The sequence below is a fragment of the Zonotrichia albicollis genome, chromosome 3 (genome assembly GCF_047830755.1).
Source record: "Zonotrichia albicollis isolate bZonAlb1 chromosome 3, bZonAlb1.hap1, whole genome shotgun sequence".
NCBI classification, from domain to species: domain Eukaryota; kingdom Metazoa; phylum Chordata; class Aves; order Passeriformes; family Passerellidae; genus Zonotrichia; species Zonotrichia albicollis.
In genome coordinates this window covers 933,556-955,955 of record NC_133821.1, presented here as the reverse complement: position 1 = coordinate 955,955, position 22,400 = coordinate 933,556, and the positions used below count along the sequence as shown (strand labels likewise).

The 22,400-nt window shown below is 55.8% G+C and overlaps 1 protein-coding gene and 1 long non-coding RNA gene across 2 annotated transcripts in view; one reads left to right on the top strand and one right to left on the bottom strand.

Annotated features, from left to right (window-relative positions):
• The window catches only part of RAB10 (RAB10, member RAS oncogene family), a 55,373-nt gene extending 44,025 nt beyond the window's left edge, over positions 1 to 11,348 (bottom strand). Inside the window, exon 1 of the mRNA XM_074536341.1 lies at positions 10,818 to 11,348. Coding sequence (XP_074392442.1) covers positions 10,818 to 10,944 — 127 coding nt within the window. The 5' untranslated portion in view covers positions 10,945 to 11,348. The remainder of the gene's footprint in view (positions 1 to 10,817) is intronic.
• On the top strand, positions 9,729 to 21,138 carry LOC113460544 (uncharacterized). Its single transcript, XR_012579312.1, has 4 exons — positions 9,729 to 9,874; positions 13,036 to 13,158; positions 16,364 to 16,479; positions 20,003 to 21,138. It is a non-coding gene; the product is annotated as an uncharacterized LOC113460544 (long non-coding RNA).
• Positions 21,139 to 22,400: the final 1,262 nt, after the last annotated feature.

Here is a 22,400-nt window from a genome sequence, read left to right as displayed (position 1 = left end):
ATGCTGTCAGGAAACAGAGGCAAGAGTTTGCTCTCATGAGGTGCAGAAGAGCCATGACAAAGGCCAGCCTTCCAGAACCTTCCAGAAATCCAGTGGCTGTACCTTCCCCTGACCCAGGCCAGGTCAGGCACCCTCCTGGACATGCTGAGAGGACACCTGAACCCACCAGAGCACCACCCACCTTTGGGACCAGGCTTTAAGGGTTCTGAAGCTCAGCTCTGAGGCCAGGACAGCCTCCCCAAGCATGATGCTGATCCCAGCACACACAGCAGCAGCACGATGCCACAGCACAGCCATGGGCTTGGGAAGAGAGCATTTCCAGCACTCCTCCTAGTCCAACAACAGCTTCAGTGCATCCAAACATGAAAGCACAGCAGTTTGAGAAGCATCCTTGAGGAAAAAGCTGTTCAGGTATGGATGTAGCTGTAGAAATTCCATACCTGCTGGCTCTCAGGAAAGCAGGTGTCTCTCTGGGAGCACTAAGTCAGATTTTGGAAATGTAAGACACAAATGAGTGCTCCTCCAGGTTACAGGGAACAGTCACAATCCCAGTGGGAGAGAAAGCCTGGAGTTGTTTTAGCTACAGAACAGAACCAAAACATGCAGAGACTTTAGTTAAACCCACACAAGACTTGTAGTCAAACCCACACAGAGAGAGGGAAACCCACACAGCTGAGCTGCACCGAAACAGCAGACATTCAATGCAACTGCAGGAGCAGCCCTGGTCTCTTCCCTGCTCTCCAGGGCCAGGCAGGGAACTCCCTCAGCACCAGCAATCTGCCAAGCTGGTTTTGCACAAAGCTTTTCTCAAAGCACCTTACCCCCTCACAAGAGTTACACAAAGCAAGGCTGAAATCCTTCTCTACTTTTTGCTCTTCTTGGTGGCACAACAGGAATGCTGGAGAATCCGTGTATCCTGCTCTGGTCTTGAGTCCTGTCTGGGCATTTCTCAAGCCCAGGTGGGATGAATTTTGCTGAATTCCCTCAGCACCAGGAATTTGCCAAGCTGGTTCTTCACAAAGCATTCCTCAAACACCTTACCCCCTTGGAACAGTTACACAAAGCAAGGCTGAAATCCTTCTCTACTTTCTGCTCTTTTTGGTGGCACAACAGGATTGCTGAAGGATCTGTACAGCCTGCTCTGGTCTTGAGTCCTGTCTGGGCATTTCTCAGGCCCAGGTGGGATGAATTTTGCTGAATTCCCTCAGCACCAGGAATTTGCCAAGCTGGTTTTGCACAAAGCTTTTCTCAACCACCTTACCCCCTCACAAGAGTTACACAAAGTAAGGCTGAAATCCTTCTCTACTTTCTGCTCTTTTTGGTGGCACAACAGGATTGCTGGAGAATCCGTGTATCCTGCTCTGGTCTTGAGTCCTGTCTGGGCATTTCTCAAGCCCAGGTGGGATGAATTTTGCTGAATTCCCTCAGCACCAGCAATTTGCCAAGCTGGTTCTTCACAAAGCTTTTCTCAAACACCTTACCCCCTCACAAGAGTTACACAAAGCAAGGCTGAAATCTCTACTTTTTGCTCTTTTTGGTGGCACAACAGGATTGCTGAAGGATCTGTGCAGCCTGCTCTGCTCTGGGGTGCTGTGAGGGCATTTCTCAAGGCCAGGTGGATGAATTCTGAGGCAGAGCAGCCCTCTCCCAGGCACCATCCCTCCTGAGGCTCTCCTGCTCACCAACAAGCAGGGGCACGCTGCTTTCCGTGCTCAGGGAGGAGGAGCAGGCACAGGCAGCAAGCTGTGGGTACCCAGGGTGGGGAGAGCCCACGCCCTGCTCTGGGGCTGCCAAGGCAAAACCCTGCCCTGGACCTCAGGCAGCAACATCTGCCCTGATTCTTCAAGTCAGGGTTGATTCTTCCTGTGCCCTGATGAGGTTTTCATCAATAGGCTCTCAATCAATGCCCTAATTAAATATCAGTATTGACTTGGAGAGTGGAAGAGATCAAGTGTTTTCTCAGGGTGAAGAGAACTGGTGAATCACAGGATGGTTTGGGTGGGAAGGGAGCCTAAAGCTCATCCCATCTCACATCCTGCCAGGTGCAGGGACTCCTTCCACCATCCCAGGGTGCTGCAAGTCCAGCCTGGCCTCAGACAGCTCCAGGGATGCAGGGGCAGCTCCTCTGGGCACCCTGTGCCAGAGGGAAGAAAATCTTCTGCAAGAGCATAACAGATTTTCTTTCAAAAGACATAAACCAAAGAGTCAAGAGAAAAACACTTCTCTGCACCTCCCAGTTGTGTTTATCACTCAATAAGGCGCTAAAAACTAATCACTGGCTACTTGAAACAAAAGCTGTGTTCCTGCTTAGGCATTCATGAACAAGTTTCTAGCAACACCAACAGACATTTTGTTTGGCCTCTGAAAATTCACAAGCAGCCCACAGATCACGAAGCCTGTGCTCCAAATCTGTACACACATTACCCCAGAAAATATCAGTGACTTCCTAACGCCTCATCTCTGTCACTGCTGAAGTGACAGCTCAGTCCCCTCCTGGAAACAGAGCTGGCTTAACTGGAGCAGCCAACCTGGGCACTCTGCAGGGCTCCTGAATGTGCTCAGCACTTTTGGGGAGCTGAGTTTCAGCTGCACATCAGCTCACCAGTGTGTGAGAGCAAGGACAGAGGAGCAGCAGGGCTGCCAGCACAGGGCTGAGCCCAGGGCAGCAGCTCTGCATTGTTCACCTCCTCCCCTGACCAGCTTGGCCCAAGGCACCGACAGCAACAGCAGCAGGAGAGCAGCGAGCCCAGTTTGGGGTTTGTTTCATACTGGGAGGAGGGAAGAGCAGGCACTGGGACTGCTGCCAACAGGTCTGGGAATGTGGAACTGCAACCAGAAAGGGAATTTTCATGGGGAACCCCTCAGGCCCAGGGCAGTGCCCGTCCCCTGTGCTGGCACTGCTGGGGCACCTCCAGTGCTGGGGGCAGCTCTGGGCCCCTCCTGACAGGAGAGACCTGGAGGGGCTGGAGCGTGTCCAGGGAAGGGAATGGAGCTGGGTAGGGAATGGAGCCCCAGGGGTGGCTGAGGGAGCTGGGAAGGGAATGGAGCCCCAGGAGGGGCTGAGGGAGCTGGGAAGGGAATGGAGCCCCAGGAGGGGCTGAGGGAGCTGGGAAGGGAATGGAGCCCCAGGAGAGGCTGAGGGAGCTGGGAAGGGAATGGAGCCCCAGGAGAGGCTGAGGGAGCTGGGAAGGGGCTCAGCCTGGAGAAAAGGAGGCTCAGGGGGGACCTTGTGGCTCTGCACAAGTCCCTGCCAGGAGGGGACAGCCAGGGAACAGGGACAGGACAAGGGGAAATGGCCTCAGGCTGGACCAGGGCAGGCTCAGGGTGGGCACCAGGAGGAATTTCTGCATGGAAAGGGTGCTCAGGCCTTGGCAGGGGCTGCCCAGGGAGGTTGGCAGTGCCCATCCCTGCAGGTGGCACCTGGATGTGGCACTGAGTGCCCTGGGCTGGGCACAAGGTGGGCATTGGGCACAGCTGGCACTGGGTGGGCTGGGAGAGCTCAGGGATCCTGGGATTCTGAGTACAAGCAGCACCTGCTGCCCTCTCACTGCCCCAGCCCAGATTTGCAGGGTAACATGAGGAGCCCCATCAGGGAACTGCTCCAGCTCAGCTGAACAAGCAGCCACGTTACACAGAGCAGTCTGCAGGCAGCTCAGTTCCTCAGCTCCTCACCACAGCCATCCCCAGCTCCTCAGCAGCAGCAGCTCTGGGAGGCGTGTGCAAAACTGCTGCTCATTATTCACTGCCCTACATGAGAAAAAAATCCCCAACCGCTCACACACAAAAGCCCCAAAAAGCCCTACTAAAGAAAACCAAAACCAAACCAAGATTTTGTACAGTACCACACGAGTCCAGCTCGCTCTGTCACCCTTCCCCAGCACACAGAGGAGAGGACAACCCCCCTCCAGGCCAAGCAATGCCTGTCCAACCTCCAGCAGCCCAGGGCCCAGGGCATTCCCAGGCTCCAGAGCACTGCATTCAATGCCCACCCCCAGATCCACTTCCATTTTCTACTTTCATTCTGAAGCCACCATCTTTTCCCCTCCGAAATTCCCCTGGGCCACCTCCAAGTGGAAATGACTTTGGTTCCTGCTGCCTGGTGGGTTCAGGCCACAGAAATGGCTGAGCAGGAGTTGGAATCAGGGGGGCCTTGCTGGGCCAGGGTTTATTGGGATTTTTCCTTGTCTGATTCACCTGCTCCATGCCAGGCTGAGCCCGCAGCCTGGGCACAACACGGACACAGCTCACAGCTGCTAGGATACAAAAATGGGATATAATGATGGAATATGGAATGGTTTGGCTTTAAGGGACCTTGAAGCTGATCCCATTTCACTCCCTGCCATGGGCAGAGATCTTCCACTAAACCAGGATGCTCCAAGTGCTGTCCAACCTGAGCCCACAGCCTGGGCACAACACAAACACAGCTCACAGCTGCTGCTGCTCCTGCAGGCAGGATACAAAACAGGGATATAACGATGGAATTATGGAATGGTTTGGCTTCAAGGGACCTTGAGGGTGACTCCATTTCACCCCCTGTGACGGGCAGAGACCTTCCACCAAACCAGGATGCTCCAAGTGCTGTCCAACCTGGCCTAGAACAGCCACAACTTCTGGGAACAGGCAAGCCAGCACTTCCCACTGGTGCAGTAACCCCTGCTTTATTTGAATCCTGAAACTACTTGGTTTTCAAACTTCACTGCAACCCCTGCACAGCAAAACTTTTCCTCTCCAAAATTCCCCTGGCAGCCAGTTCTACAGCACAGCCACCTCCAAGTGGAAATGACTTTGGTCTCTCCTGCTGCCTGGTATGTTCAGGTCACAGAAATGGCTGAGCAGGAGTTGGGATCAGGGGGGCCTTGCTGGGCCAGGGTTTATTGGGATTTTTCCTTGTCTGATTCACCTGCTCCATGCCAGGCTGAGCCCACAGCCTGGGCACAACACGGACACAGCTCACAGCTGGTAGGATACAAAAATGGGATACAATGATGGAATATGGAATGGTTTGGGTTTAAGGGACCTTGAAGCTGACTCCAATTCACCTCCAGCCATGGGCAGAGACCTTCCACTAAACCAGGATGCTCCAAGTGCTGTCCAACCTGAGCCCACAGCCTGGGCACAACACAAACACAGCTCACAGCTGTTGCTGCTCCTGCAGGCAGGATACAAAACAGGGATTTAATAATGGAATTATGGAATGGTTTGGCTTCAAGGGACCTTGAAGCTGATTCCATTTCACCCCCTGCCATGGGCAGAGACCTTCCACCAAACCAGGATGCTCCTAGTGCTGTCCAACCTGGCCTGGAACAGCCACAACTTCTGGGAACAGGCAAGCCAGCACTTCCCACTGGTGCAGTAACCCCTTTATTTGAATCCTTGTTTTTCAAACTTCACTGCAACCCCTGCACAGCAAAACTTTTCCTCTCCAAAATTCCCCTGGCAGCCAATTCTACAGCACGGCCACCTCCAAGTGGAAATGACTTTGGTCTCTCCTGCTGCCTGGTGGGTTCAGGTCCCAGAAATGGCTGAGCAGGAGCTGGGATCAGGGGGGCCTTGCTGGGCCAGGGTTTATTGGGATTTTTCCTTGTCTGATTCACCTGCTCCATGCCAGGCTGGGCCCACAGCCTGGGCACAACACGAACACAGCTCACAGCTGCTAGGATACAAAAATGGGATATAACGATGGAATATGGAATGGTTTGGCTTCAAGGGACCTTGAAGCTGATCCCATTTCACCCCCTGCCATGGGCAGAGATCTTCCACCAAACCAGGATGCTCCAAGTGCTGTCCAACCTGGTCTGGAACAGCCACAACTTCTGGGAACAGGCAAGCCAGCACTTCCCACTGGTGTAGTAACCCCTTTATTTGAATCCTGAAACTACTTGGTTTTCAAACTTCACTGCATCCCCTGCACAGCAACAGCATTTTCCCCTCTCAAACCATCATTTGTTTCCCAAAATCTGGCAAGTTTTTCCCCATTCTGTACCTGGGATTCCTCTTTCCTTCTGACATTAACATATCACAATCCCGAGTGAACAAATCCTTCCAGGATGCACAAACAAGCTTGGATTTATTACCTGAGGACTCTTGAGGTCAAATTTTTAAAAACTTCAGTGCTCCAATGTGCCAATATGAAGCAATCTCAAAGCAAGTGGTTCCAACTCAAACCCAATTACAATAAGAAATAACTAAAAATAATTATTTCATCCAAATAAGTTTTCCTATACTTTCACATTTAAAATATGAGTTTTGCACGCTCCTAGCACAGCTTTAGTTGTGCTCAAAATAAAACAAACCTCAAAAATCACTGGTTTTTATCTCTGGATTTTTAGACTTGCAGACAGGTGACTAAAGCTCAGGAATACAAAATACAGCTGCACCTCCAGGAGGGATAAAGATGCAGGGAAGTTTTACCTCCATCAGGAGCACTTTATTATTTATTTGAATCCTGAAATCACTTGGTTTTCAAACTCAGGAGCACTGGGAAGGGATAAAGATCCAGGGAAGTTTTACCTCCATCAGGAATACTGGGGAGGGATAAAGATCCAGAGTTTTACCTCCACCAGGAGCACTGGGATAGGAAATCTCCCAATTCTCACACACCCTTTGTTCTCCTGAGCTGTTACTAGAGATTTCATGGGAAAACATTTTTGTGACTCACCTTCATTTGCATTGGACTTAGTCAGACAACAGTGATTACATGCTTAGGCTCAGTTCTGGCATTTAAATCTTTCAGCAGCCATCCTGGCCACAAGAAACTCCCTCCCTACCTGTCCCAGGTGCCAAAGGCTGGACCTCAAGGAGCTCCACAAAGTGGGCACAGCTGCTATGGATCCTTTATGCACATCTCACTTCAAACCACCAACAACTGACACACTGAATGCCAATGAAGATATTAAAAAATAAGATCTCAGGGATATGCTGCCTGGAAGTTACTCATGCTAACATTTTTAACATTCAAAACAAAGACAACCTGCTGGTAGCAGGGAGAGCACTAAAATGAGAGGAACACCAGGGGCAGCTGCACCCTCTCACTGACCCTCAAAGTCACCACAGCTCTCAAAACCAAATACCATAACAATGATTTTTGCACCAGAAAATCGCTGCAGAACAGTTAAAATTTAAAATTACTTGTGATGGACTAAGCCTTCCAAGGTTTATTCCTTTTGCACCTGCAAAGAGCAGGGCAGGGCTGAGGCTCAGGCCTGGCCTCCCCAGGGAGGTTACCATGACTCTGGGATTTGTGGCAGAAATGCCAGCTGCAATATTTATAGTGCCTGAGAAGGGGCAATGAAATCACTCGGGCTGGCACCTCAGCACATCCAGGAGCTGAACTGCTGCTGCAGCAGGAAATATTAGATTGAAGTGACTCAAAGTCAAAGTGAGACTCTGGCAAATTACAGGGCCGGTAAATTATCTCCCAGCAGCCACCATGGAGCAGGATCCATGGGCAAAGATGAAATGTGAAGTGAACAGAAATCACTAACATGAAGCAGAAATGCTCTGTTAGGGTGTCTTCCCTTACATGTGCAATCAGGTCTTTGGTTTTAGAGAATTAAAACCTTTTTCTCACACCTTCTCCTTAAAAAGAGGCCAGTTTCAATATTCCTTGAGATCCTTCTTTTCATTGTAAACTCGATATTGAGCCTTCAGTGCCTGAAGGGAACCTACAGAAGAGCTCAGAGGGACTGGGGACAAGGATGGAGGGACAGGAGCCAGGGAATGGTCCCAGTGCCAGAGGGCAGGGATGGATGGGATACTGGGAATGAGGAATTGTTCCCTGGGAAGCTGGGGAAGGGCTGGGATGAATTCCCAGAGCAGCTGGGGCTGCCCCTGGATCCCTGGCAGTGCCCAAGGCCAGGCTGGACACTGGCACACCCTGGGACAGTGGCAGTGTCCCTGCCATGGCAGGGGTGGCACTGGGGGGGCTCTGAGCTCCCTTCCACCCAAACCATTCCAGGATTCCATGAGTCTGTCCCTGTCTCCAGCCCCCAGCAAACACCCCAGCACGTTTTTGGTGTGCCCCAGGCTGTTGGCAGAGCTGTGAGCAGAGGCAGGGCAGGGAGCAGAGCTGCTGGGGTTACTCAAACACAGGAGAGCCTCAGCCAAGGATCCAGTCCCAGTCACCCTCTGTGTACACAGGGCTGTGCAAACCACATTTCCTTGTTGCTACAGGTCAAAGACTCCATGGGAGGCTTTCCCTGAAACCCTGCTCTGCCAGCTGCAGGGCTGGCATTTCCCTCCATGGAAAGCCCTTTCCAGGTTCCTGGATTGTCACTGCTGCTGCAGGGCCAACCTGGGCAGGTGGGAGAGCTGCTGAGAGCAGGGGGACACTGAAATCCCATTTTCAGCCACGCTGCTGCACTGTTTGGGATAACACAGAGAACTGAGTGGATCTGGGTAACTCAGTGTTTGGGGTCTTCCTTCAGGGATGGGCTGTTTTACCCAAGGTGCTAATGGAGGTCACCCTTAAGGACACTTCCCTCCAGGTTTCCACATCAACTTACAGAAAACTATGGAAACAACACATTTAAGGCATCTTTGGGCAGTTAAACACCACACAGAAAATCAATTTATACCCCAACACGTGCCAGATTCTACTGTGAAGACACAAACCTGTCACAGCCACCATCTCCAGACATTCAGGTCAGAATTCAGGGAATAAAACACCTCTGCCCTCCAGTTTAGGCACTCCAGAAACAAACAGCCACTGGTGTGACTGGTGGGAAACACTTCCAAAATCTGCACGTGCACACTTCTACTCAACTTGGTGATCCTCCTCTTGAAGGCCCCAAAACTGCACAGTTAGACCAGCAAGTAATACTAATTAGTAAATCACTAATTAGTAAATCACTAATAAGTAAAAGCATGAGTTGTTGGAGCAGGAGCCACTGTGCCTGCTGACTTTTTAACTATGACGTTGACTATTTTTAACTTTGAGAATTGAAATAAACCTTCCCAACGAGCTCCAAAGGCAAGGAATGTCATGTGATCCCAGCAAGGATCTGCCAGGCAGTGCCAAAATACACCCTGGCCACAGCAGCAAACCCATCTGGCCTCCCAGAGCCATGGGGAGGGACATTAACTGTCACACAGTGCCCCCAAAATTCACCAAAATGCCAAGCTGAGGCCCTGAGAGGCTTTAGGAAATAATTTTCTCTTAGCTGTCACAAAGGTTTTTTTTTTTCACTTTAAATTTCCCAAGCCTTGCTTAAGAAGAGTGCTTTTATGTGCTATAGTCTGAGGTGCAATTTTGGGGTGATATTTCATCACAGATAAGGAAGTGCACAGGGGTGAACTCACACCCAGCACTAAGATCTACCCTGACACTCCACACTCCCTCAGCTGCATGACCAGTGATTTAAAGGATTTACAGCAAAAACAAAAAGTCAGATCCAGTTCAAACTCCTCGAAATAATCTTCTTTTTTATCTAAATGTGGGTATTCAGTGCAGCACCAGTGGGTGCTGCAAGAAAGCTGAGACAGGAATGACCCTTAATTTTCATTAGGGAATGACCCTTAATTTCCAGAGCCAGTCACCCAGAAGGTGACAAGCTGCTGACCCGTTCATCTGCAAAAGAAAAGACGTTCAGGAGAAGCCCTGTGGTACACCTGGGATGCAAGGCTTGGGTACCAGGCCTGTCCCGTGGCACAGATTGCACGGAAAAGGCAAAGACACGTCCCTCGTTCATGATGTCACAGCAGCTCTACCTCGGTCAGGAGGTGCCGAGGGGGGAAGGCCAGCTTTGCTGGGCGAGAAACCAGACCCCACCCACGAGCGCGATGGTTTGCGAGGCACCTCCATAGCGGTGCAAACACGGGCACGGCGAGCCCAGCGCCCCGCAGGCACCGGATTAACGCTGATGGAAGGGGCCAGGTGGGCTCCGGCGGCTGCCACGGGGCAGGGGGGGGGACGAGCTGGCAGCGCAGCCCCCGCGTTGGGGACAGCGAGGGTCGCCCAGGGTCACCCGGAGCCCAGGGAGGAAGCAAAGCCACCGTGCCCTGCCCTGCCCTGCGGCGGGGGCGAGGCGGCGTCGGGCGGCACCGGGGCGGCTCGGCCGGGGCTCGGCACGGGGACGGGAGGGGGACACGGGAATGGGGCTGGGGGGGACACAGGGAGGGCCTGGAGGGACATAGGGGGTCCCTGAGGGGGTACAGGAGTGGGGCAATGGGGTGACACAAACACGGGGCTGGAGGCCCCTGGGGGGCGTCACAGGGGATTCCTGATGGGTGGCACAGGGGGTCTCTGGAGGTGACACAGGCCATCCCTAGGGGTGACACAGACACGGAGCTGGGGTCCCTGGGGGGGAATATACAGGAGCGGGGTCGGGGGTGACACAGGCCATCCCTAAGGGTGACACAAACACGGGGCTGGGTGTCCCTGGGGAGTCCTAATGGGTGACACAGGGGGTCCCTGGGGGGGATATACAGGAGGGGGGCTCGGGGGTGACACAGGCCGTCCCCAGGGGTGACATAGGCCATCCCTAGGGGTGACACAAACACGGGGCTGGGGGTCCCTGGGGGTGGTAGGGAGGTCACAGGGCATTCCTGATGGGTGATACAGGCCGTCCCTAGGGGTGACACTGGGGACTGGGGGTCCCTAGGGAGGGAGGGGGAGGTCACAGGGCATTCCTGATGGGTGACACAGGAGGTCCCTTGGGGGCTGGAGATAACACAGGCGATCTCTTGGGGGTGACACAATAACGGGGCTGGGTGAGCACTGGGGGGTCCCCGGGGGTGACACAGGGCCGGAGCTGAGGGGGGTACGGCGGTGGGAACCGAGGGGTCCGCAGCCCCGCCATGGGCGGAAAAGCACTGACCAATGGTGGAGATGAAGGTGGTGTTGAAGGCATCGTCGGAGAAGCGGAAGAGGACGCAGGTCTTGCCGACCCCCGAGTCCCCGATGAGCAGCAGCTTGAAGAGCAGATCGTAGGTTTTCTTCGCCATGGGGGAGGGCGCGGCGGCCGCCGCCGCCCCTCCTCGCCGCCTCCTTCACCGGGCCCGGCCGCTCCCGAGGGCGGCGGCGACGGCGGAGGACGAGGAGGAGGAGGAAGAGGACGAGAGCGACGAGGAGGAGGAGGAGGAGGAGGGGGCCCACAAAATGGCTTCCTGTGGCGGGGCGGCCTCGCGCGCTCCCCGCGCCCGCGGCTCCTCACGGGGAGGCGGCGGCGCCCGCCCTCATAACCCCGCGCTCCGCCCGGACTCCGCTCGGCTCGATGGGCCCCGCTCGTCGCCGGCCCTTCCCGGTTCTCCCCCGGGGCTCGCGGCGGCTCCTCAGAGGCGCTGCCGAGGCTGCGCGCGCCGCCTCCCCCGCCTCACGCACCGCGCAGGCCCGGCGGGGGCGCGCGCGCGCGCGTACGCCGCTGTGACGTCACCGGGGCGGGGCGGCGGGTGCGGGTGACGTCACCGCGCGGCCCCCGGAGTTCGTTTGTTTTGTGCGTGTTTTTTTTTTTTTTTGCCCGGGATTCGCGGCCCGGGGAATGGATGAGCTCCAAGAGCGAGGATCTCGTGGGGTTTAACGGGACCAGGTGCTGGTGCTGCTGCACTTGGGTCGGAACGAACCCTCGGATCCATCCAGGCTGGGGATGAGCACAGGGAGAGCAGCTCTGGGGTGTTGGTGGGTGAGAGGCTGGACATGCCCTGGCCCTGAAACCCCTCGGATGCTGGGCTGATCCTCCAGAGTGGGCAGCAGGAAACGGGGACATCCTGCTCCTCTGCCCCTGTGCCCAGGTGAGAGCCCACCTGCCCCAGCCCTGGGCATTCCAACAGCACAAGGACCTGGAGATGCTGGACAGAGCCCAGAGGAGCCACCAGAGCTGCTCCAGGGCTGGCAGAGCTGGGGGTGCTCACCTGGCGAGGAGAAGGATCCAGGGAGAGCTCAGAACCCCTTGCAACGCCTGAAGGGGCTCCAGGAGAGCTGCAGAGGGACTGGGGACAAGGCCTGGAGGGACAGGACACAGGGAATGGCTCCCAGTGCCAGAGGGCAGGGCTGGAGGGGATTTTTGGAATCAATTCTCGGCTATTCCCGCGCTCTGCCCCGCTCAGGTGCGCTCCCGCAGAACCCCCGCGTGATGACGTCACCGGCGGTCGCGCGACCCTAGGGGCTGTCAGCCCCGCCCTTGCGCCGGCGAAAGCCCCGCCCCTCGCTGCGCTCTCCGCGCTCCCATTGGCTGCGCTCGCCTCCTCCCCTAGGGGTTGGAGTGGCGTCACTTCAGGGGGCGGAGCGCGGCTGCGGGCGGGGCAGGAGGCGCCCCCTGGCGGCGCAGGCGTGAGGGGGCAGAGAGCCCTGAGGGGAAACCGGAGAGGGCTGGGAGCGTGCAAAGATTTGGCTGGAAAGGCACAGCAAAACCCTTCTCATTCCACCCCTGCCATGGCAGGGACACTGTCCCAGCCTGCTCCAAGCCAAAATGCCCAGCCTGGCCTTGGGCACTGCCAGGGATCCAGGGGCAGTCACTCCTGCTCTGGGCACCCCGTTGCCAGCGCCTGCCCACCCTGCCAGGGAACAATTCCCAATTCCCAATATCCCATCCAGCCCTGCCCTCTGGCACTGGAAGCCATTCCCTGGGTCTGTCCCTCCATGCCTTGTCCCCAGTCCCTCTGCAGCTTCTTGGAGCCCCTTCAGGCCCTGCCAGGGGCTCTGAGCTCTCCCTGGATCCTTCTCCCATCCAGGTGAGCACCCCCAGCTCTCCCAGCCTGGCTCCAGCCCTGGAGCAGCTCTGGTGGCTCCTCTGGGCTCTCTGCAGCAGCTCCAGGTCCTTGTGCTGTTGGAATGCCCAGGGCCGGTGGAATCCCTGGACACAGGGGCAGAATCCCCCCTTTCCTTCTGCCCACACTGGGGGATCAGCCCAGGACTGGGGGATTTCCAGGTGCCAGCACACATGGCCAGGCCATGTCCAGCCTCTCATCCAGCAGCATTCCCTGGATGAGCTGGAGGGGATGGCTCAGGTGCTGACCCAGCACGAGGAGCCCAAGGACCTCCTGCACCTCCTGTGTTTGCAACCATGGGGAATTCCCTCACACTTCCTGCTCTTCCCACAGAGGGGAGGAAACCTTCTTGCAAGAGCCAGGCTGTGGAACCAGCACTGAAGGCACTGGAAGCGCTGCAGATGCCCCATCACAGGCCCAACACTCCTCTCACGTTGAATCCTGAGCTCTCCCATGGTATGATCCAGCATATTGCCAACTGCAATTTGCTGTCATAATTGAGTATCCAGCTGTCAGTAATTTCCCACTGTTTGCAGGATGAGTTAACTCATGTGGGGGCAGAGGGGCTGGAAGGCTGGAAAAGGCCCTGAGGGTGCTGTGCCAACAGCTGGACACATGCCCAGGTGTGCCAGAGGCCAATGGCCCCTGGGCTGTGCCAGCTCTGGGATGGCAGCAGGGCCAGGGCAGTGCCCGTCCCCTGTGCTGGCACTGCTGGGGCACCTCCAGTGCTGGGGGCAGCTCTGGGCCCCTCCTGACAGGAGAGACCTGGAGGGGCTGGAGCGTGTCCAGGGAAGGGAACGGAGCTGGGAAGGGAATGGAGCCCCAGGAGGGGCTGAGGGAGCTGGGAAGGGAATGGAGCCCCAGGAGAGGCTGAGGGAGCTGGGAAGGGAATGGAGCCCCAGGAGGGGCTGAGGGAGCTGGGAAGGGAATGGAGCCCCAGGAGGGGCTGAGGGAGCTGGGAAGGGAATGGAGCCCCAGGAGAGGCTGAGGGAGCTGGGAAGGGGCTCAGCCTGGAGAAAAGGAGGCTCAGGGGGGACCTTGTGGCTCTGCACAAGTCCCTGCCAGGAGGGCACAGCCAGGGAACAGGGACAGGACAAGGGGAAATGGCCTCAGACTGGGCCAGGGCAGGCTCAGGGTGGACACCAGGAGGAATTTCTGCATGGAAAGGGTGCTCAGGCCTTGGCAGGGGCTGCCCAGGGAGGTTGGCAGTGCCCATCCCTGTGTCCTGGATGTGGCACTGAGTGCCCTGGGCTGGGCACAAGGTGGGCATTGGGCACAGGCTGGATGCTCTGGGAGAGCTTTTCCAGCCTCAGGGATTCCCTGCAGGCTGTGTCCCTCCCAGGCCCCGCTGTGACACAGGGCTGGGTGTATTTGCTGTTGTGGTTCCCACCCTGCTGGCCCTGCAGGCTGCTGCCCTTGCTGCCCCCGCTGTCCCCTGGCCTCTGTCCCTGTCCCCTGAGCCCCGGCAGCGGCTGAGCTGCAGTGCTGACACAGCACTCACAGCAGCCACAGCACACACACACACACACACGGGGTTATTTTTAGCTCTGTGCTCGAGCAGAGCACAAACACTTCCTCTGTGACTGAGCAGAGATGAGGGGAGAGCTCCAGTGCCCGTGGCACAGGCACTGCCACTGAGCCAGGCTGGCACCACGCTCCAGGGGGCTCCAGGCACTCCTGGGAGGTTTGTCAGCTCTGCAGGGTCACAGCCCTGTTTGCAAGAACCTTCTGTCCTAGGCAGATTGCTCGTGGACTCCAGTGCTCCAAGGAAGGTTATCTCTGGGGTCCTGGAGAGGAAGTGGTGCCACACAGAATCTCAGAACTCCTGAGGTTGGAAAAGCTCTCCCAGACCTTCCAGTCCAAGCTGTGCCCAATGCCCACCTTGTCACCAGCCCTGAGCACTCAGTGCCACATCCAGGCCTGCCCTGGACACCTGCAGGTATGGGCACTCCAAACCTCCCTGGGCAGCTCCTGAGCACCCTTTCCATGTAGAAATTCCTCCTGAGAATCCCACACATCCCTCTGCAAGCAAAGCAAAATGTTTTCTGTCTGCTGTGTAAGCTGGCCCTCGTGTCCAATTGTTAAATGTTATCCCATGAGGGAAGCCATCCCTCAGGAGATGCCTGGCCAAGGACAAAGACACCTTTGGTCTTGGTGGCTCAGTCAGGAGACATCCCTGCAGCACTGGGGGATTTGGAGATGTCCAGGCAGAGGTGGAACAGCTCCCACAGCTCTCCCCACACAACCTTCCCAGGACCTTCTGTGCTGATCCCCAGAGGACACTGATCTGTGGTGAGGAGAAATTACCAAATTGGGGCTGATGAGGTGTAAAGGGAGAGCCAGCAGGGCCTGGCAGCCCCTTCCTGGGCTTTGCAGGGCCAGTGAGCAGCAGGAATTGCAGCAGCACTGCTGGGGAGCTGTGAATCAGCAGGCAGTTGTGCAACAGGAGCAGAGCAGTGACACACTGGCCTTGCTGGTTACTCACAGCCTCCCAGAGCAGGGCCCAGCCCGAGGTGCTGTGGGGATGGAAGGGCCTTTGTCATCCCAGAGCCACTGGGAACAATCTGCTCTGTGTTCTGCAGCTCCTCCCCCAGCCAGGGCAGGCCTGGGGGCTCTGCTGCCGGGCATGGGCACAGGCCAGGCCATCTGAGGAGGTTCTGGGAGCACCGTTCCATGAAGGATGAGCTCCCATGGGGCACAGACCCTGCCAGCTCCTGGGAGTGTCTGGAACCCAAACTTGTGTAAGGACAGGAGCCCCAGGGGAGCTGTTAAACAGCCCCAGATGCTCAGGGCACAGTTTGAGGAGGAACAGAAAGGGTTGAATTTGCTCCACCTGCTGCCCTACAAAATTGTCCTCTTAGCAGGGGTGTCCACAGTGTGTTCTGTGCTCCAAGCACCCTGGACACCAGAGCAGGAGCTCTGAACTCCAGACACCCCTCTGGCTTTTTGGTTTTTATTGATGTCGTCATCAGGGCAGGAGAACTCAAGTAAATACACAGAATCACAGAATCCTTCACTAAAGACTTTCAGGATCATTGAGGCCAAGTTGTGCCCAATGCCCACCTTGTGCCCAGCCCAGGGCACTCAGTGTCACATCCAGGCCTGCCCTGGACACCTCCTCCTCCCTGGGCAGCCCCTGCCAAGGCCTGAGCACCCTTTCCATGCAGAAATTCCTCCTGATGTCCACCCTGAGCCTGCCCTGGCCCAGCCTGAGGCCGTTTCCCCTTGTCCTGTCCCTGTTCCCTGGCTGTCCCCTCCTGTCAGGGACTTGTGCAGAGCCACAAGGTCCCCCCTGAGCCTCCTTTTCTCCACGCTGAGCCCCTTCCCAGCTCTGATGAATTTTTTGAAATGCCTCAGGAAAGCCCAGTGTAACAAATAACCTTTGGCAGAATGTTGAATTCCTCAGCAGAGGAAATGACAACACAGCAAGAAGGGTCCCCCACACAGATTTTTCTCTTTTGCAAATATGGTGCAGGGTCTCACCAGGCCTCCAGCCACCCTCCTGCCTCCAGCTGACCCCACAGCCACACTGAGTGGCTCCTGCCAAGGCTGTTTGGGCAGTGCAGGACAGGTTGGTGTTTGGAGCAGCTCCTGGCACTGCTGCCAGCAGGGTCAGGCTCTCAGCACCTTGGATTTCACCTCCTTCCTTCCCCTCTCCCAGGCAGGTGGACGTGAGGGGAACAAGAGAGGCAGCTCCATGTTCCTGAAGCAGGCACTTCCACTGGTTTCTGTTCCTGCAGCCTGCTGGGAGGAGAAGGACTCAGTCAGCACTTCCAGGTGACAGGGAGGACACAGAGGGCACACAGGGCCCTTTGGCAGCAGCTCTGTGGGCCAGGCACGGCTCTGATTTCTGCACAGTCACCTCAGCTTGGCCAGCACAGGGCACTGAGCTGGGCTCTGCCAGCACTCCTGGATCATCCAGAGCTCCCTGCCCAGGGCACCTGCAGGGGCTCCTTCCCAGCTGTCCTGCCTCTGCCCTCCAGGACAGCCTTCCCCCTCCAGAGCTCCAGCCCTGGGGTCTGCAGGCAGAAATCCCTGCCCTGGGCTGTGGAATCACTTGCTTGTGCTGGGCCTGGTTCCCAGTGGGAGAAGAAGGCCAGCATTGGTGTCAGTGCTTTGCAGAGCCAGTCACAGCCTTGGTTCCTGCAGGAGGGAGCAGGAACAAGGGACTGAGGAGTGGGGATGGATGGATGGATGATGGATGGATGGATGGATGGATGGATGATGGATGGATGGATGGATGGATGGATGATGGATGATGGATGGATGGATGTTGGATGGATGATGGATGATGGATGGATGGATGGAGGGATGGATGGATGGATGATGGATGGATGGATGGATGGATGGATGGATGGATGGATGGATGGATGTTGGATGGATGATGGATGGAGGGATGGATGATGGATGTTGGATGGATGATGGATGTTGGATGGATGGATGGATGGATGATGGATGGATGGATGGATGGATGGATGGATGGATGGATGATGGATGGATGATGGATGGATGGATGGATGGATGGATGATGGATGGATGATGGATGGATGGATGATGGATGGATGGATGGATGGATGGATGGATGGATGATGGATGGATGGATGGATGGATGATGGATGGATGGATGGATGGATGGATGATGGATGGATCCATGGATGGATGGATGGATAGATAGATGGATGATGGATGGATCCATGGATGGATGGATGGATGGATGGATGATGGATGGATGGATGGGTGGATGGATGGATGATGGATGGATGGATGGATGGATGGATGGATGATGGATGGATGGATGGGTGATGGATGGATGGATGGATGGATGGATGGATGGATGGATGGATGGATGATGGATGGATGGATGATGGATGGATGGATGATGGATGATGGATGGATGATGGATGGATGATGGATGGATGGATAGATGGATGGATGATGGATGGATGGATGATGGATGGATGGATAGATGGATGGATGATGGATGGATGGATGATGGATGATGGATGGATGGATGATGGATGGATGGATAGATGGATGGATGGATGGATGGATGGATGGATGGATGATGGATGGATGGATGATGGATGGATGGATGATGGATGGATCCATGGATGGATTGATGGATGATGGATGGACGGATGGATGATGGATGGATGGATCCATGGATGGATGGATGGATGATGGATGGATGGATGGATGATGGATGGATGATGGATGGATGGATGGATGGATGGATGGATGGATGGATGGATGGATGGATGGATGGATCCCCACTGCTGCTGAATGAAGCTTTGAGCTCCAGCAAGGGCAGCTCTGCTCCCCTCAGTACCCAGAGATGTACCTGGTGTCACAGGATCACAGAATCACTGGTGTTGGAAAAGCCCTTGAGACCATCTAGGATGGTGTTCACAGGGGTTCTTGGATGAGGGAAGAGATGAGGATCTGACTCCATGTTTCAGAAGGCCTGATTTATTATTTTATAATATATATTACATGAAAACTATACTAAAAGAATAGAAGAAAAGGTTCTTATCAGAAGGCTGGCTAAGAATAGAATAGCAAAGAATGATAACAAAGGTTTGTGGCTCGGACAGAGAGTCTGAGCCAGCTGACTGTGATTGGCCATTAATTAGAAACAACTCTATGAGACCAATCCCAGACCCACCTGTTGCATTCCACAGCAGCAGATAACCATTGTTCACATTTTGTTCCTGAGGCCTCTCAGCTTCTCAGGAGGAAAAATCCTAAGGAAAGGATTTTTCATAAAAGTTGTCTGCGACAACCATCAAATCCAGCAGTTCCCACCAGTAACCCCTGTCCCCATGTGCCACATCCACACCCAACATGGAGGCAGTGCCACTTTGAGTTCCTTATCCCTTCTGGAGCAGCCAAGTACAGAGTGAAAATCTCCCTGGCAGCTCACTACTGACAAATCCATCGTTACCTACAAAGGAAGATTAAGTGATAGTCCCTGGATCCATGGAGAACAGGGCCTGCCCCACACACACTGGGATTTGCTGTGTTGCTGGAAGGTTTGGAGGGATCTCAGGAGCGTGGGGATGCCCTGGTGCCTCAGCTGAGTGCTGCACAGCCACAGCTCTGCCTTTTTCAATTACATCTTGCCAGCAGATTATTAAATCCTTTAATCTGGGTGCAGCAAAGCTGAGCTGCTGCCTTACAGACATTGCTCGCTCCACATCTGTTGCAAAGCACGGCCAAGATAAAAGCCTGGAGCCTCCCACACAACTGCCAGCCGTCCCTTTTCCCTCTCTCAGCTGGTGTGTGAGGTGATGGCAGAGGTGGGCAGAGGGCACAGCCCGGGGCTGTGGCACCTTGGCAAGGACACATGGAGTTCCCCAGGTCACACAGGAGTGGGGCACAGCTCAGGAACCACAAACCAGGGGCACCAGGGCTCGGAGCCAGCAGGGCTGCAGCTCCTTCCAGCCCCCAGAGTGACGGGGGACAAGATGCTGCTAGACCACCCAGCCTGCATCCCAGTGGGATTTATCCACTGGGGCCACATCTTCTCCTGGGGCAGCCTGAGGAGAGGCAGCACTTTGCATTCCTGTGTCCCCACTGGGGAGGAGACACAGCCCATCCCTCCTGGGCTGTTTACACACCCAGGGTCATGTGGAATGCTCTGCATGGGGGGATGTTGGAGCTCTGTGCTCCGAGCTGGCTCCTGTTCCACTGCTGCTGTCTAATTATAGAGGAGTCAGCTGCTGGCAAACTGATCCATCCTAAATCCAGGCTTAGTGTGAGCTCTGCTGCCCCTCCTGCTCCCCCACTCTGGATATGGGGTGAATTTTGCACTGGGGTGATTTCCTTCCTGATTTCCCGAGTGGCTGTGGGAGCTCCCCCATCCCAGCCCTCCTGTGCTGTGCCTGGGCAGCCCCTGCTCAGTTCACAGCCTGAAAAACCACAAACCCTCTGATCTCAGCCCAAAAGGGTGGCTGGAGCCTGAGGCCCTGCTGCTTCCCAAGCTCCCCCAGCAGCAATCTGGCACATGGAGATGGGGATGGCAGGAGCATGAGGAGGATGAGGAGTGCCACAAACAGCTGAGCTGAACCACAGAAGTGCCACAGAGGAGGGAGATGGGAAATAAACCCACTGGATCTCTGGGAATGCTGGCAAGCTGGTTTGGAGGGAGGGCAGCCAAATGCCTGCTGGACCCTCAGCATCCCTTCCCCCCTGGAGAAGCCAAGAGAGGGAGAGGATGAAGGGTCATTGGTGTGGGAAAACGAGAGGATCCACCCTCCAAGCTGGGAACATCACACTGGACGTGTCCTTTTCCCACCAGGCTTTTCTGCAGGCCTGCTCCAGCCAACACCATTACCAGCTGGACAAACACCAAGAAAAATCCTAAGGAATGTCAACACAACACTGCCAACATGGCTGATTTCCCCGTTCCCAGCTTGTGTGAACTTGCATCTGTCCCCACAGAGGGAAAGGTCCTCCCTGGGGACAGGGGTGCCTCCTGTGACCCTGCCAACAGAGGCAGCACTCTGACCAGAGGATGTTCCTGAGCTCCAGCACCATTTCCTGGTGACAGCCAAGGTGAGAAGGTTTTGGCAGCCACGGAGTGCTCCTGTTACAGCCTTGGTTTAGACAAAGTGGAAATGCTCCAGGGCAATGAGCTGGGAATGAGGGCCTGCACCTGGCCCTGAGTGGAGCTGCAGTGAGAGCAGCTCTGCAGTGAGACACCTCAGAGCAGGGTTTGGGAGGGGGGAGCTGGTTCCCAGCCCCACACCAGTCTCAGCCCAAGGGGAACAGGGCTGGGACGTGTGGGGCAGGTCCTGGTGTGTCCCTGGCAGCCTGTCCCCTTTATCATTCCCCTGGAATGCCACAGGGATGGCAGTGCTGAAGGAGATGGGAGAGGGTCCCCATGGTGGGAGAGCATCACCCCAACACTGGGCATCCCTTCCCTCCCACATCTGCCTGGCTCTGGCAGCCAGGGAATGCCAAGAGCCCTGGGCAGACTGTGGGAAGGAGGTCCCAAGGTCTCATGCCACCCCCACTGCCAGCCAAGGGTGTCGAGTGTCCCAGTGACTTCAGGGCACATGGGGTGACACTCCCTCAGATCCCTGTCACCCACAAGAGCTGGGAATTGGGGTGGCCACAGTACCCAGGGATGGCTGCAGTGTCCCACAGGTGACTGTGCTGTCCAGGGATACCCTTGGTGGCCCAGGTCTGGCACTCGTGTCTCAAAAGTGGCCTTGGTGTCCCAGTGTTGGCTGTGGTGGGATTGCTGCAGGGACCCAAAGCCAACCAGAGTTCCAGGAGCTGGATACTCTCAGGGGTATCTGGGTTATCCTGGCAGCAGCCACAGTGCCCAGGGCACAGCTGGGGTGTCCCAGGGGGGCTGTAGGATATGGAAAGTCCTGATGGGGAGGAACAGGAAAAGCAAGGTCACAGGAACTGGGATCCCCGACCATATCACCCTATACACAGCATGTCCCCATAGACACCGTGTCCCCACACACACCATATGTCCCCATAGACACCATGTCCCCATACACACCATATCACCCCATAGACACCGTGTCCCCATACACACCATGTCCCCATAGACACCATGTCCCCACACACACCACATCACCCCATACACACCGTGTCCCCACACACACCATGTCCCCATATAAACCATGTCACCCCATACACACCATGTCACCCCATACACACCATGTCCCCACACAAACCATGTCCCCATATACACCATGTCCCCATACACACCATGTCACCCCAAACACACAATATCACCCCATATACACCGTGTCCCCACACAAACCATGTCCCCATACACACCATGTCACCCCACACACACTATGTCCCCATAGACACCGTGTCCCCACACAAACCATGTCCCCATAGACACCATATCACCCCATACACACCATGTTACCCCATACATACCATATCCCCTCATACACACCATGTCACCCCATAAACACCATATCACCCCATATCACCCCATATACACCATGTCACCCCATAAACACCATGTTACCCCATACACACAATATCACCCCATACACACCATATCACCCCATACACACCATGTCACCCCATATTACCCCATATACACCATGTCACCCCATACACACCACATCCCCACAGACACCATACACACCCCATACCCCTCCCATACAGAGGGGGCTTAGGGGGCTTTTGTGGTGTGGTTGCCCCACAGAGTCCCTGCCCAGGCATCCCAGGGCTGGCCCAGGATGGCCACAATGAGGGTTCACTGTCCCCTCAGCCCCATAGCCCCAAGAACAGTCCCAAGGTCAGCCCCAAGGCCAGAGGCCACTGGCCACCACTAGCACACTCTGGTCCTCTGCTGACACCTGTGGGCAAGGGACAGTCCTCATGTGTCACCCTGCCCTACCTGGCACCCTGCCCCACCTGGCACTGCGTCCCTGCGTGTCATTCTGCCCATAAATGTCACCTCACCCTCCCTATGTCACTGTGTCCCTGCAGGTTACCCCACCTGACATGTCACACTGTCCCTACATGTCCTTGCTCCTGACATGTCCCCTCTGTCCCTTTGCCATGTCTCATGCCCTGCCTGTACACCCTCCTGTTCCCGTGTGCCCCCACCTGGCTGTCCCCACAGCCTGGTCCTGCAGGGGATTTGGGGACAGCCAGGGGAGCAGGGCTATGGTGCCCCTGAACTCCTCCCTGGGGACACAGGGACAGTG